Source organism: Cornus florida, unplaced genomic scaffold, assembly GCF_030987335.1.
Source record: "Cornus florida cultivar Cherokee Brave unplaced genomic scaffold, ASM3098733v1 CherokeeBrave_3.0.0_Hap2_Chr11, whole genome shotgun sequence".
Taxonomy (NCBI): domain Eukaryota; kingdom Viridiplantae; phylum Streptophyta; class Magnoliopsida; order Cornales; family Cornaceae; genus Cornus; species Cornus florida.
The window spans coordinates 73,608,510-73,624,027 of record NW_026775581.1 but is presented as its reverse complement, the minus strand read 5'-3'; the positions used below and the strand labels follow the sequence as shown (position 1 = coordinate 73,624,027).

The window sequence follows — 15,518 nt, the reverse complement described above, 5'->3', positions numbered from 1 at the left end:
ATCAATAATATTGTCTTTTTTCTCTGGTCTTGAGCTTGTCATCAATACCTGCCGCATAAACATATTACCATGCAACGCAAGCCACCATAGTTATCAAAAAACTTACTGACATCCCGTGATATATGCCCAATCCAATATCATACCAACCATCGCAGATGACCAAGAAAAGAGGAAAGCAACTAGTGATTCATAACAAGTTCACATACAATGTATATAATCAGAATTTATCCAATAAGTTCCAATGAACCATAGGAAAAAATAAAAACAAACTAAGGAAGCAAGCTACGAAGAGGGCAACTATTTAGAGTCAAACTCTCAGATAACAATATCAAAATTTTCAACGATGTGCACCATACATCTGAGTTGTGTCATACTGAGGAGGATAACCAGGCTGCGGTGACAAACTTTTGCCGTAAGCAACAGGCATACTCCCTGGCACACTTCCATGACCACCTGATTGTGGAACCGATTGATCATAGCCTGGCTGAGTTGGAGCTGGTTGAGCATAGCCTTGCTGCCCAGAAGGTGGTGCACCATAAACTGCACCAGACCCATAAGCTGGATCTGTTGGCCCTTGGTATCCATAACCAGCATTATTTTGAGCAGCTTGTTCATTGTAACCTGTTTGCGAAGATGGGTATTGACTGTAACCTCCAGTTGGTCCCACTTGAGCATAACCGGGAGCTTGCTGTGCACCAGGCTGACCATATCCAGTCTGGCTGCCTTGCTGGGGATAACCAGCAACAGATGCTGCAGCAGATGTTGGCTGATTGTACCCATCAGTAGCAGGTGCAGAACCATATGGAGGATAACTTTGTTGCATTGGTCCACTTGATGCGTAAGGATAAGGCTGTTGAGATGGCACAATCTGTCCATATGATTGTGTTGATGAAATAGTACCTTGATAAGGCATATCTCCTGGTTGATTAGGCCTAGGTTGACCATAAGTTTGTGAAGTTGGCCCCTGTGCGGGCATGCCATAGGATGGTGGCTTACCATACTGCTCCTGCTGACCATAGCCTGGATGGGTACCACCTTGTGAGTATGTCCCCGGCTGTGGAACTCCATGTCCACCATAGAGATGCTGTGTGGGGGCCTGGTTTTCATACTTTGCTTCACTGTATCCATGTCCATAGCTCTGTGGAGGAGCAGCTTGGGAATAAGGGGCTGGCTGACCGTAATTTGGACCATGCTGTTGTCCATAATTGTAAGTTGCTTGGGCAGGGACTGCGCCCATGGCAGGGGCAAGGGAAGGGCCAGAAGCATGAGCATGAGCAGGATTAGACAGTGGCGCAGATGATGGTGCATCGGTCATATGGCCTCCTTGTCCACCATAGTAATCATAACCACCACTCTGCGGAGGCCCCTGCATGGTTGCTGGAGGCCTTTGCTCCCAGCCAGGAGCGAAGCTGCTTCTTGGAGCCTGTTGTTGTGGAGGATAGTTACCATATGTTGGTGGATACTGTGGATTCTGTGAAGAATATGGTCCACGTTGCTGATAATCATATCCTGTTGGCTGAGAAGGATGAGGACCACGAATTCCCCATTGAGATGGAGCAGGAGGTCCACGTGGACGAAAGCCCTGCTGATTATAACCACTAGAGAGAGGCGACGGCCTTACAGGCTAATTAAAGGAAACCCCAGAGAAGTAGAAATTAGTGACTTGTACTTTCAATTGCATTCATAAAATATATTTGAAAAGAAAAAGAAAAAACAATGGGGAAGAATGCTGTATTGACAAGATAAACCATGTAAAACTAACGAAAGTAGTAGTTGAAACAGATGATGATATAAAAAACTGAAGCTACAAGAAGAATACAGCACAAACATGGCAAATATACTCAAAACAGTTGGTCAACCAGTCCAGAGATGGCAAAGTATTGATTGAGAAACATAAAGGAGTACTTCCAAAGATCAATAACTCATTTGATATTTGTGGTGTGAGGATATGTTAGCGAGCATGCGTGCAAGGCTTTGTAATACATTTATACATTTCAGAAAATAACCCATACAAAAGAAAATAAGCCACCAAAAAAATGTAATAAATATAAAGTTCTACTACATACATCATATTTCACTTCGTTTGAAGCTTCAGAAAACTTCACCCAACTACTAATGCTTCCATTTGATTCTCTCATCTAGCCTCTAGATAGGAGGAAGAGGGTATGGAATAGCTAACCTTTCATCTATTTATTAAGGAAGCCTCATCAAACCCTCCATACCTTCTTCAAAGATACCCCCACAACAACACTCTACCCAATCAATTTTCCCGTTCAATTACAAACCTAATGATCACCAGCAGCTGTTACCTTGAATGGCATTTGCCACCCTCAACAAGTGAGGTGCAGGGTTAAAATCCTGTTCAGGCACGGGTGAACGCATGTTACTTATCAAAAATAATTATAAGGGCAAAGATTATCTGAATATAGAACTTCCGAGTGTTGGGACAGTCTGCCAGTTAACAAATAAGTGGTCACCAGTCATTATTTAGCACAAGAGCAGTCATATCTACAAACCATATACAAAATCTAAGGCTTCAATAGGATTATAATTCAGCTCAGATCAACTTCAACTACCCATAACTTCCACAACTAACTTCATCTAGAAATTTAAAAAGGGTACCATCCTTGATGTTCCCTAAAAGTAAAAGGCGATCAAATTACTAGAGCATTATTTCCCAGGGAACCATTATCAATTCATCCCTGAAAGATACACCAACTAAACTGCCAATGATTAGTTCCAGAATCCTGAAACGAAAAATGATTCTAATATTTTTTTACCACCTAAGAATACTACATGCACGTTCCTACATAATACACATTTATAAATATATATTTCATGTGATCCAGAAGTCATTTGATATTGAAGAAGACAGTGGACGTTACAATGGAAATTGCAGAAGTGACACAACTAACGAGAAGCACCAGACGCAAAAATACCAAACAGAATTTCAGATGCCAACAATTTAAAAATAGGTGAGGGAAGAAGCTAAATGTTTCAACATAGCATCAACTCCTCAGGTATTGTAGCAGATTATCATAATATTGTATATTTTTTAGATGATGTTTAGTTCATAATGACTATATTTCCAAACACTTCAATGAACACATCAATGCATATGGAAGGGCATATATTTTCAAATATTTCAATATTGCATCAGAAACAAATTTGGGAAACTGAAACCTATCAGGATTTAAACATTTCGACTTAAACAGGTATGACATTTTTGACCAACATTTCTCATGCATAGAACAGGGACGCTAAAAAGCACCATGGTTAATAAAATATTGTCTTACTAATATTATTCTTCTAAGACACTATTAAGATCCTGTAATGGCGAGAGTTGATGCCTGATACCTCTCTTCGTTGATGAGAGTGAAAAGTGGATGTCTATTGCTACACCAAGAAGGCAATGCTGAACCCATGAGAAAGGCAATAGCTGTATCTGCATTTTCAAAGTCAACCAATTCGAAATTGGCACGTTCAACATAAATAAATCATTGCAACCGACATCTATCTCAGTTTGATGATAAGATCTTCCTAACAAGTGACCTTGGCATGGATCATACATCAACACTGTGAACTCTCATGAGTATTATTCAAGTAATCAAGCTCTCATTCCACGTTATAATAATGAATCATTTTCTTCGATGGATGTAAAGGCATGTTTAAGCATCACGATATACAGAAACCATAACGGATATATGCAACTGTCCGCACAAGTCATAATATCATGACTATAAATTGGTATATATCTTCAGCATATAGATGAGATAACCCAGCAAAAAGATCACAAGTCATCAACTTAAGCAAAGCATGGATTAGGAATTTGGTAACATGGATGGTTGCTAGAATCTCACTTCACAAACCAATTGAAATCTAGCATCATAAAGAAAAAATATCGCAGTATCAAAATTGACTATTTTTCCAACCTCATAAATTCTTATCACAAAATCTTGGACTTACAGTAACACTATGGACCTTAGGAGATGGCATCATCTTAATTGTGTAAGCAAAGCTCTAATCATAGTAGTAGTTTGCAAGGTACTTACTAGAAGGGAATGTTGATACATATAGTCAATATCTATTTAGGAGACAAAATGATAATTTGAGGTGATCACATTAACCATTATCAGGAATTCCAAATCCTTCTATAACAATGTCAACACATTAACAACTTTAAAAAGAGAAGAATAAATCACTAAGAATAAATAACATTTTGGAGGGATGAAAAAGATGGTCTGCCGGCACAAAGCAAGAGCAAGATTGTTTTTCCGATACTATCCCTTGTCTAATTTAATTACAGATGTTACAATTTTTTTAAAAATATCTGCTTTATACAGACCTCTTTTTCCTTGGGTACCTAATAAATTGCCAACCAAGTAGACATGTTAACATAAATAATTGATGGAAATCAGAACTGACCCTAATGATTATTAAAAGCATATTAAAAAGCATATTTCTTATTAACTTTCATATTATTTCCTGCATAGGAAGATACAGAGAAATGCATTCAATCTTTCAATTCAACAGTAAAAGTGAATGGTAGCAAAATGAAATGATGTAAATATTTCAGAGCTAAGATAAACAAAATATGTTTTTAAAATTGGAAAGATTTGCAGTAACTACTTGACACCTGCTGCAATTTATTTAAAAGAGAAGGAAAAGGTCAAAACAAACCTGATTCATAACATCCTTTATCATTTCTCTAGCTATCTCAATCTGCTTCTTATCACCAGTAACTCGTACTGTCCTTTCTTTAGAATGGTCTCCCTCAGGAAGATGTTGTGGTATTAACTACATAAAATGGAATTATCAGTACTGATAAGATTCTATAAGTTTACACGATAGTAATAGCCTCTTTTGATATTTCTTTTACTAATTTCCAAATACATCTTACAGCAAGGGCATACGATATCAACTACCTGAATGCGCGCCCCTGATCTTGTCTGCAGGTTTTTAATAGTCTCCCCACCTTTGCCTATAATTAAACCAACCTAGAATAGAGAGAAAATTCAAGCAAGGTTTAGTTGAGAGAGATAGAGAGAGAGAGCAAGCAGAGTGTGTGTAAAAGAGTAACCTTTTCATTTGGGACTTGTATTTGAAGTTGTTCTGCAGGTCCAGCAGACTGTGATGTACTGAAGCCCCTAGCCACAAGGGAAGGGGAACCCCCAGCATCGGCCTACAAAAGAATAGATTTAGCTCTATCATGTGGAATGTACAGCTCCAACAACCCTCAACCGGTAAAAAGAAAAAGGAAAGGGAAGAGGGGGAGGGGGGGTTACATTATAAAAGGGCCAACCATAATAGAATGATAGTAAAAAAAAAATTGATCAAGTCCCCAGATCAGAAGACAACCTCAGCTATAACTTCCATTATCAGTTTTTCAGCCTTGCTTATACTATCCAAAGTTCCTATAAGTTCAACAGGCCTGGTAGCAGAACCCGGGTCAGCATCAGCATCCCTCATGATCTGAATCTTTGCACCAGAATTGTGTTGCAGAAGCCGAATAGTATCCCCAGCCTTTCCAATGAGAACCCCAACCTGCACCAGAATTTGCAGAATTATCTGTCAGCAAACTCCTTTTTATAGTAAACAGTATCCCCAGGCTTGACAAATAGAACCCTAGCCTGAAAGGTTTTCAAGTTAAAGTCATCTTTTCATTTTTTTCAGTTGTTATTTACCTTATTTTTGTCTTCTAGTGATTTCTGATATTTCAGCATATGTCCATTTTACATAACGATCTTGTCATCAATAAAATATCACCTCATACAAATGTTGCCTTAAATTCCAAGTCAACAATACTTATCCTATTCTACAGAATAGCACTATTTATAATCATGTGTCTCAGTAAACAAAAAGCGACCAGTTTAAAACTTGAAATTGAGATGAAAATGATAAAGGATGCCTAGATTTTCTTTTCTCCAATTCCATGGCCAACCTAAAACAGAAAAAAGTAGGTTAAGATTTCAAGGTAATCCTAAGCTTTAGTTTAATGCTTTTGTAAGGACCTTGACAACCCTATTAAACAATAAACTCAAATAATAGAAAGAGAACAAAGAATAAAGGAATTGATAAAAGGGATTGCAGCTTCCCCTACCCCATGACAGCCTAGATTTTATATAGATACTAATGCTAAAAACCAAGAGCAAGGTTTAAAAACTATATGAAGGGAAGTAAGGTTACGGAATGCAGAACAATGGGTGTGCTTACCTTCCGTTTAAGATTTTGGAACCAAAAAAAAAAGCCTATTGATAGATTTATTAAAAAAAAAGAACTGAAGATGCTAAAAGAGGGACTAAAGATACAAATAAATACGCCCCCTAAAGGAGGGCTTGCTTAAATTCCAACTCAAAATGAAGAGAAGAATTTCAACTTCGTTCCCTAAGTACAGAAAACTCATTTAACTCCAGACCCATCTTGTACCAAAGAGGGCCCAACTAGCAGAATGTATACATGTTAAGTACACTTAACAATACATGATACTCACCATAAAAGGTAAGGAATTTGTGTACATTTGTGAACCTTGATGCTGGTCTGCTGGGAAAATACTCTTACTAACATTTTTATCTGGTGTTATTTTTTATACTAACCTTTCTAGCACCCAGGTTAAAAGTTCCAGACTATTGACCATCATTTCACAATTAGCCCTTTCATCCACTAATCCAGGGAACTCCCTTAGATACATCATACTGGTACCAAATTTCCACACAAGTTACCATCATTTCACAATTAACCCTTTCATCCATTAATCGAAGGAGAGTTCTTAGCTACACCATACAGCTAGTCAGCTACAAACTCCGTTAACTAAATATATAGTAAAGTACATTTAGTAAGGAGAAAAAAGCCGCTTTTAATCCCTCAAACAGCCTTTTTCGAGAGAGTAAAGATGAAAGAAAAAGTAGAAAATATATATATATATATATATATATATATATATATAAAGGCTCACATGTGATATAGATAACCTTTTTTTCTTCTTTTAATGAGTCATGGCACATAATTTTTAGCTGCAACATCAAGACTATCCAACTTGAAAATGAAGGGATTTAGTCAAGTCACCTTATTATTCGGGACCTCCATTTTACGTGACATAGATTGTGTTTCAGATTCGGGTTGCTGATCTGCAGAAGCATCCACTTGTTTGGTAACTTCGGCACCAGGTTCGTGAAGCTTCTCTCCAGAAGGTTCTTGCTCAGCATTTTCTAACGGAGGATTCTCAACAGTGTGCTGCTGAGTTTCCTCAGTCTGGTTATCTTCAGTCGAAGCTTGTTCATTTTTCCCTGTCTCTGGAGCTTCATTGGCCACTGGTTCATCATCCTCCAACTGGTTATTATCCTCCACAGTCGACTGCTGATTATCCTCTTTACTAGGCTCATCCAACTTCTCCATTTGGTATCCATTCTCAGTAGCTGTTATCAGTCCATGTCAAACAAAAATTAAAGACATGTCAAACAAAAATTAAAGAGTTATTATCAATACTTATATCTAGACCAAGAATTCAGGTCAGATTTTATATAGGAAATACATAAAACATGCACATGCATACATATGCACTGCCACCATCTTACATCAAGCGAGCTGAGATGTACCATACAGTCGATTTGCAGCCATAGAACAAGTTCACAAATGTACACAAAGGGGGAGAAAGAAGAGAGCATACAACCCGATATGTGTTGCCTACCATGCAGAACCTAACTAAATACCATGCAGAACCTAACTAAATACCATGATTACTTGTTCCTAGTTTAAGGAAAAAAAACTTTTGTTCAATCTCAATGAAGATTTGCAATAAGGTTATACTTCTATTATAATTTTTTTGCAACTACCCTCCAGAAACAATCAGAGTCCAGAATACATAGATTCATGGACATTTAAGCTCAGTGTTCAGCAAACGGATTCAGCAAAGAAAGAAAAAGAAAAACCAAAAACCAATAAAATACCCTTTCAATCTTAACATGACCAGAAATAAGGGAAAAAAGAAAAAAATAAAATGCATGGCTCCTTTACTTCCTTCCATATTTTCTTTTCCTTCCGAGTTTTCATGATAACCAAACAAGAGAAATTAAAATATTCCCTTACAGTTCAATCGTATTACTTGGAATTCTTACAAGTGTTTCTTTCAGGTCTCTATCTATATATAGACATATACGCACATATACAGTTACACACACTAACACGAACTCACACACTTGTGTGTGAAAACCCTAGAAATAGGTGAAACCCACCGAAGCATCAACAATGCTGAAAACTCCTCCTAAAAAGCGTTCGATGCGAATAACAAGGAAAGAGATATCGAGAAATACCTAGACTATCCGAACGAGGCCGCTTTGCCTCCGGAGGACCATCAGTAACAGTCTCCTCCTCCTCCTCCTCCTCCTCCTCCTCTTCCTCTTCCTCTTCATCTCCATCAGCTTTCTTGACCGAGTCCGATTCCGAGTTCGATTTCGGGTTCGAGTTCAAGTCATCAACCATCTTGGGTTCTTCTTGGGGTTCCAAATCTACGAGCTTCCTCTTGTGATCGGACGGCGCAGAGCTCGCGGTGACCACAACCTCTTCGTCCGCCATGAAGATCCGAGATTAGGGTTTCAAAAGTGTGTGGTGTGTATTGTAGTGAGAGGCTAGGGTTACACTTGATAGAGGGTTTTGTAGAACTGGAATTCGCTGAGAGTAAGACATCATATATATATAGGCGTGTAAAAAAAAAAAAATTATATATATATATATATATGCTTGTAATAGAAATATCTCACGGGATATGCACGTGACGTTACCACATCTTGTCAGTCTATCTACGGTACCTTATATTATTATTATTATTATTATTATTTTGGTAAAGTACACGGACACTGAAATTTGCCAAAAAGACATAAACACGAAACTTAACCTGTTTGGATCAAAGACCCCACCTTGTTATGTTTGACAGCCAAACAGAGCCTAAAAAGGTGTAAAAAGTTTAATTTATCCTACATTATTTGATTAATTTTAATAATAAAATAGGCAAAGTCCAAAAAAACCCCTAGACTTTTACCCTTTTCCACTAAACCTCCCTTGACTATTTTTATTCCAAAACCCCCCCTCTCAACTATCAGAGGGTAATAGATTAAACGCACGATAGTAAAGGATGCAAAATGACTAAAGTATCCATTAGACAAACTTTTCTTTTTTTTCTTTTTTTCCGAAAAGTCAACATTAGGCAAACTTTGTGAGTCAAGCAAATGTCATTTTTTTCTCTTTTTTAATTCTGAGTTTGCTCTCTTATCATTCGTCTCTCTAATTGGACTAGGGTTCATAATTATGTCATAGTTCTCTAGTTCACTAATCTATGTTTGCAACTTCCAGGTAAGTGATTTCGTGATCAATATTTTTGTAGGATTTTTTCTGTATGATTGATTTGGACCTTTTTTTTTTTTTCTTTTTTCTTTTTTCTTTTTCCCTTTGGTTTGGGGTATACCTTAATTCACATAAAGAATAGGTGATCTGTTTGAAAGCGGCATACTTAAGTCATAAATAGCCCTTTGGTGATCTGTTTGAAATGTATGAATTTGCTACAATTTCAAGTGTTTTAAGAATAGGTGGATGGATTTAAGCTGCATAGTAGGGTATTGCTCTATACTAAATTCAAGCTGATGGAACATTAAATAAAACATTCGGGCTTGAAAAAATAAATATGTTTTGCTGTGTTATATATAGGGTCAGCTTATATATTGAATAGTATTTTCTATTTCGCTACTACATTTCATGTCCTTTTTATACTTATGGATTGTCATAGTGTTTAATTTCAGAAAAATGTTTTCAATTTTTGAGTTCAATTAAATCTTTTTACTTATTTTGCAGTTTCTCTGAACTGGGGGCCTTTTAACATAAACATCAAATCCTCTTTTTAATTTTATAGTTATGATATTGTATACTTTCGGTATTGCATCATGTAACACCCCAATCAAAATCTATACAATAATGTTTCAACTTTCAACCCATTTTGGGATCATGCGGTACTCTCCCATTTGTTTCACCTATCTGAGTTTTACTTTTGTATCGCTTAAGAATTTCTGCTCATGGCTAATGGAAACAAAATAATAACAAAAAGTAATTCTGCTCATGATTCGTGCTTATTTTGCTGCTTCTTTTTTTTTTTTTTTTTTTTTTGCCCTCTGGTAATCATAGTAGTCTTTAAACAAACTACCAGAAACTAAACCATATCCATCACAATTAGCACCTAAAATATGATTCTATTCAATGTTACTAATTTTTTGTGCGGCAAGTGATAAATTTTAATATATGTGAAGAGTTGTGGTGCCTTTTATTCTGTGTATTGGCATGTAATACCTTCTCATGATGTGGGCCTATGGAGCTTGTTTTTTTTTTATTGAAATAATTGTTGTCTTCAGAAAATTGTGGATCCAAATCATGGTAACTAATCATAGTTCTCATTCAATCAAATTGAGGAGGGATAAAAATTAAAGGTCACAATGAGGAGTATTGTGATGCAATATATGGTGATATACTTACCAAACAAGCAATATTACATATACTGTATATCTTTACCAACTATACATGCCCGTGACACTTTACCTGTTCTTATACTGCTTCCATTTTTATAGTATGATGGCCTTCCCTTTTCTTTACCAACAACCATTTTAATTTTATTTATTTGTTTATTTGTTTGAAAGTACAAAAAATTTCTTTGTACTTGATTCTCACTATTTTCATATGGTATTGACTTGAGAGGTTGTTAAGCAAATGGTTTTCACATTAGAAGGCACATCTGATGACGTGATGTTCCAGTGTTCAATGAAGAAGCCACAACTGATGGTGTGTATGTTCAGCTTGCAGAAGATGTGGAATTTGATATTTTTGGGGAGGATCAAATGGTACAATATGCAGAGTATCCAGTGGAAAAAGAACTTGATTTTGAAGATGTGGTTTCAGAGTATGCTCCCAATGATGAGTTAAGGAGTCTTTGTAGGTCTAAAGATGATGAGGTGGTATCTAGGTACCATGAATTTGATCTGCAAAGCGACTTGGAGGATGTAGAACTTCAAGTGGGACAAAAATTTGCAACAGCTGCTGAATTTAGAATGGCTTTAAAGCATTATGCAATGAAAAAAAGATTTGATATCAAGTTTTTAAAAAAAAAAAAGCTGATAGAGATTTAATCACTGTCATATGTAAAAAAGAGTGTGGGTGGAGAATACGTGCATCTCAAAATAAAAAAGCGAGCTGTTTGAGTATCAACACATTTTTGAAAGACCACAATTGTACTGGAATTGATACCAATCATCTTGCAGCATCAACATACATTACAAACAGGTATGTAGAGTCAATTAGAGAGAATCCAAATTGGGAATATGCTTCAATGAGACAAACTGTTACGAGGCAGCTGAGAATTGAAATCTCCATGCGCAAGATTTACAGGGCAAAGGGAAGAGCAAAAGAGATGATTGAAAAAAACCATGGGGAACAATATTTAAATCTTAGAAAGTATTGCCAACTCATTCAAGAAACCAATCTTGGTTCAGTAGCATTCATAAGTAATTATCCTAGTGAGACTGAACCTCGAAGATTCAAGAGATTGTTTATATCTTATGAGGCCATGCATAGACATTTTAGAGAATGGTGTAGACCATTCATAGGTGGTGTTGATGGAACGTTTTTGAAAGGGCATTTTGGTGGGCATTTTCTTAGTGCAATTGGGATTGATGGGAATAACAAGATGTACCCTTTGGCTATTGTTATTGTTGAGGTTGAGAATAGGGACTCCTGGTCATGGTTCATGGAAGAATTGATAAAAATTGTTGGTCTCCCATATGGCTTGACATTTATGTCTGATCAACAAAAAGTATTTTTTAAATTATTATTTTAATTAATACATAATATATCTAAATGTTAATTAACTTGTTTGATTTATTTCAGGGTTTACTTCAGACCTTTGAAGATGTTTTGGAAGTGGCTGACCACAGATTTTGTGTTTAACATATGTATTACAATTTCAAAAAGAAATTTAAGGGGTTGCAATTGAAAGTTGAGCTATGGAATGCTACCAAAGCTTATAATGAAGATGTCTTTAACAATCATATCCAAAACATAAAGGACATAAATGGTGATGCCTATGATTAGCTTGTGAAGGTATAATTCCATTTTTGGGTAAGGGCACATTTTCCAACCATTTCAAAGTGTGATTTAGTAATAAACAACATGGTGGAATCATGGAATTCTGTCATTCGAAAAGCAAGGGAGATGCCTGTAATAACCATGTTGGAGTGGATCCGTAAATATCTAATGAGGAGATTTCAAAAGAATAAAGCTGCTGGATCATCATACAATGGAATGTTGTATTCTGAGATACAAACACAGTTGGATAAATATAAAAATGAATCACTGGAGTGTATTGTTGATCTTTGTGGGGGGTCTAGGTATGAAGTTGATCTTAGAGGTAAGAATGTAGATGTGGACATGCAGAGGGGAACATGCAGTTGTAGGGAGTGGGATGTGACTGGTCTTGCCAGCATGTTGTTGCTACCATACTTTTTAGAAGGGAATAATCAGAGATGTATGTTGCTGGTTATTATCTTAGAGAGACTTACCGTAAAATATATTGCCCTATCATGTATCCCATGCCCTTACATATGATGAGCAAATATAGCACAGATTTGATCTTTCCACCTCTGTACCCTAAGCCACCTGGTAAGCCTAAAAAAGCTAGGAAAAAATCAAGTGACGAAGTTACAAAACCAACCAAACTTAGCAGATCATGTGTGAGTTTGACATGTACTAAGTGCTTACAGTCTGGACACAAGTCAAGGACATGTAAAACAACCGAAATAGTTAGAGAAAAATCCCAAAGAAATAAAAGAGGTCGCCCCCCTTTGAGTAAACCAACTTTTCTTAGGATTGATAGTAATATGGGGCATGCTAAGGCATGATATTTATTTATTTCAATTTACCTGAATTTTTTCTTTTGCATGTTTACTTTCTTTTACCTCATTATTATTATTATTATTATTATTATTATTTTTGCATTATAGGTGAGTAACATAAGAAGAGCTAGAGCTTCAATTGCATCAAATAGTGGTGTGGGGCATGCTATGCTTAGTCAGGTGGTACAAATTAAGTTAATTTTTTAAAATTAAGTACTTTACCTCTTTTTAAAAATAAAATAAAATTAATAATCAGCACTTTGTTTACCTTACAATATTGATGCCTTTGTATTAAATGGTAGGTGAGTTACAAAGGAAAATCTGCATCAAGAGGAAAAACTGCATCAAGAGGAAAAACTACATCAGTTGCATCAAGAGGAAGATATGCAACTTCAATTGCATCAAGTAGTGGTATGGGGCATGCTGAGCGAGTCAGGTGACACAAACTAAGTTCAACCTTTTCTAATTTACTACTTAGCCCATTTTTAAAATTTAGTACTTTGTTTACCTAACAATGTTGATGCCTTTACATTAAATGGTAAGTGAATAACATATCTGCAATCAGTTAAAATGCAAATAGAATTTCAGTAAGTGATTCATTAGCAGCAAGAGCTGGTCTAATTGAAAAAATAGGTGGAACAAGAGGTCCTACTAGCATTAGAACAAGAGGTGGTCTAGTTGAGGTATCCCCATGAACATAAAATAAGTATTTTTGATTTCTTGTTCATAATGGAACAAATTTTTTTGTTTTTTTTGTTTTTTACTTTTACCCATCTAATCTATTTTTTGTATTTGACGTATAGGTGAGAGTTACTTCAACACAAAAGACTCATGAAAGTCATTTGAGGTGCCTCCGTCAGCACGAAACACTCCTACATCTTCTTGAAGGTATACTAATTTATATTAACTTTAATAATTGATTAATATATAGGGGGTCAACAATGGACATATGCTCATTCAACTTGATTTTCTCATTTGTCAGGTGACTATATTGCACACAACAAAAGTTGGACTAGTGTTTTGAAATGTGCTTTTGGTGGGAGTTAGAAGAAAGTTGATTTTTGGGGGTTTAATTTGATGATATTGTGAAGGAAAAAGGACATGAGTTTTTTGTGGCACTGAAAAATAGTTATGTTATTGGTTATATGTTTTTACTTTTTGTGATTGCTAATATGTTACTATTGTCGTTTTTATGGTGATGGACTTTCGGTGTTTTTATGTTATTATGTGTGTTTATTTATTTTGACAGCAACAGGAAATTGAATAGGATACTACTACATATATAACAGGTATAAGGGGATTGTTGTCTCAAAAATATTTGGGGAACAATTAATGTGCACTTTTGTGTTCTCAGTTAATGGCGTGTTGAATATGTTACCCCCTTTGATAGTTGAGGGGGTTTTTTGAAATAAAAATAGTCTAGGGGGGTTTAATGGAAAATGGGGAAAGTCAAAGGGGGTTTTTTAGACTTTGCCCTAGTAAAATATCAAAAACAATTAAATGACCTAATTGCCCTTCTCATTTCTCTCTCTATAAACCGATATACATAAACCCATATATATATTACTTCGCAACAGTGAAATTGTCCGACAAGGCTCTGCTAGGCAGTGATGAACCCACCCACGGTGGAACCATGGAGGTGATCTGCTTGGCGATGATGAACCCGCCCACGGTGGAGATGCTCTGCTCGGCGGCGGCAAAAATTATTTTATATATATATATATATATATATATATACATAAATATGTTGCAATGTCCAAATTCCAAGTACTGTCTCGATCCACAACCAGAGAGCAGAGAGTTCACGGCGACGCAAGGATCAGGTCGGTGAGGAAATGTGGTGAATAGCTCGGCTGTGGATGGTCCGGTTATGGAGATGGTGGCATGGGCCAGTGAGCAAGGAGGCTTTAGACGGTGGCGTGAACTCAGCCGCAATGGGGTGGTTCGCGGCGTAATGGCAGCGGCGAGATCGGCCGGTGGAGGGCTCCGTCGTAACGGTCTAACAGGCGATTGAGGGGTCGGCTGTGGAGAGGTCGGTCGGTGAGGGGAATAGTCGACAAGCTTGGAATTGAATCGGCAGTGCGTAAAATGGTTATGCCCGACGGTGAAGTGGCGGCAGCGGCGATGAGCTGCGGTGATGGACAGGTTTGGCCGTGAGCTTGCGACTTCGAATTATGGCGGTCGGCCGGACTGAATGGCGGGACGGTGATGGGCTCGATACGACTGTGGAGAAGTCGGCTGACTCGGCCGTGAATGACTCACGGCGGTGAGCTTGCAGCTTCGCTCGGAACTGCGAGGTCGGTTGAGATAGAGCGATGGCAGCGGTGGGCGACGGGCTGTAGAGAGGAATGTTATATATATATATATATATATATATATATATATATAAAGTTGCAAAAATTATTATATTATTTAAAAAAAATCATGTGTTTAAGACTAAGATGGGAGAAGGAAGGATCTGGTTTGTGAGTAGAGGTTAGAAAGGTAATTTTAACTTTCAAATTGGTCAATATAAAGGTCAAAGGGTAAAAGTATTAATTCATTACTATTGGGGTGTCTTTGATAACTATATCAAACGTGAAGGGGTGTCTTTGTCCAAAA

General features: G+C 36.9%; 1 protein-coding gene across 2 annotated transcripts; it reads right to left on the bottom strand.

Annotated features, from left to right (window-relative positions):
• Positions 1 to 156: 156 nt before the first annotated feature.
• On the bottom strand, positions 157 to 8,680 carry LOC132283467 (uncharacterized). Of its 2 annotated transcripts, none has more exons than XM_059785412.1 (7): positions 8,307 to 8,680; positions 7,063 to 7,412; positions 5,359 to 5,544; positions 5,081 to 5,182; positions 4,923 to 4,997; positions 4,681 to 4,797; positions 157 to 1,624 (listed from the first exon to the last, which is right to left on the bottom strand). In XM_059785412.1, exons 1-7 carry the CDS (start codon positions 8,566 to 8,568, stop codon positions 338 to 340), a joined length of 2,379 nt encoding a protein of 792 aa, XP_059641395.1. In that variant the 5' UTR covers positions 8,569 to 8,680; the 3' UTR covers positions 157 to 337. The 2 variants fall into 2 exon arrangements, with proteins under 2 accessions (XP_059641395.1, XP_059641396.1); XM_059785413.1 differs by having other exon boundaries at positions 4,926 to 4,997; positions 8,307 to 8,679.
• Positions 8,681 to 15,518: the final 6,838 nt, after the last annotated feature.

What these genes read in the sequence shown, in the direction of transcription:
- LOC132283467 (XM_059785412.1), bottom strand. Translation starts at nt 8,568, where the DNA reads ATGGCGGACGAAGAGGTTGTGGTCACCGCGAGCTCTGCGCCGTCCGAT. An exon ending in CAGGGGCGCGCATTCAGGTA is followed by an intron (nt 4,798 to 4,922) that starts GTTGATATCGTA and finishes CATTTTATGTAG; the next exon opens with TTAATACCACAACATCTTCC. An exon ending in TAAAGGATGTTATGAATCAG is followed by an intron (nt 1,625 to 4,680) that starts GTTTGTTTTGAC and finishes TCCTTTAATTAG; the next exon opens with CCTGTAAGGCCGTCGCCTCT.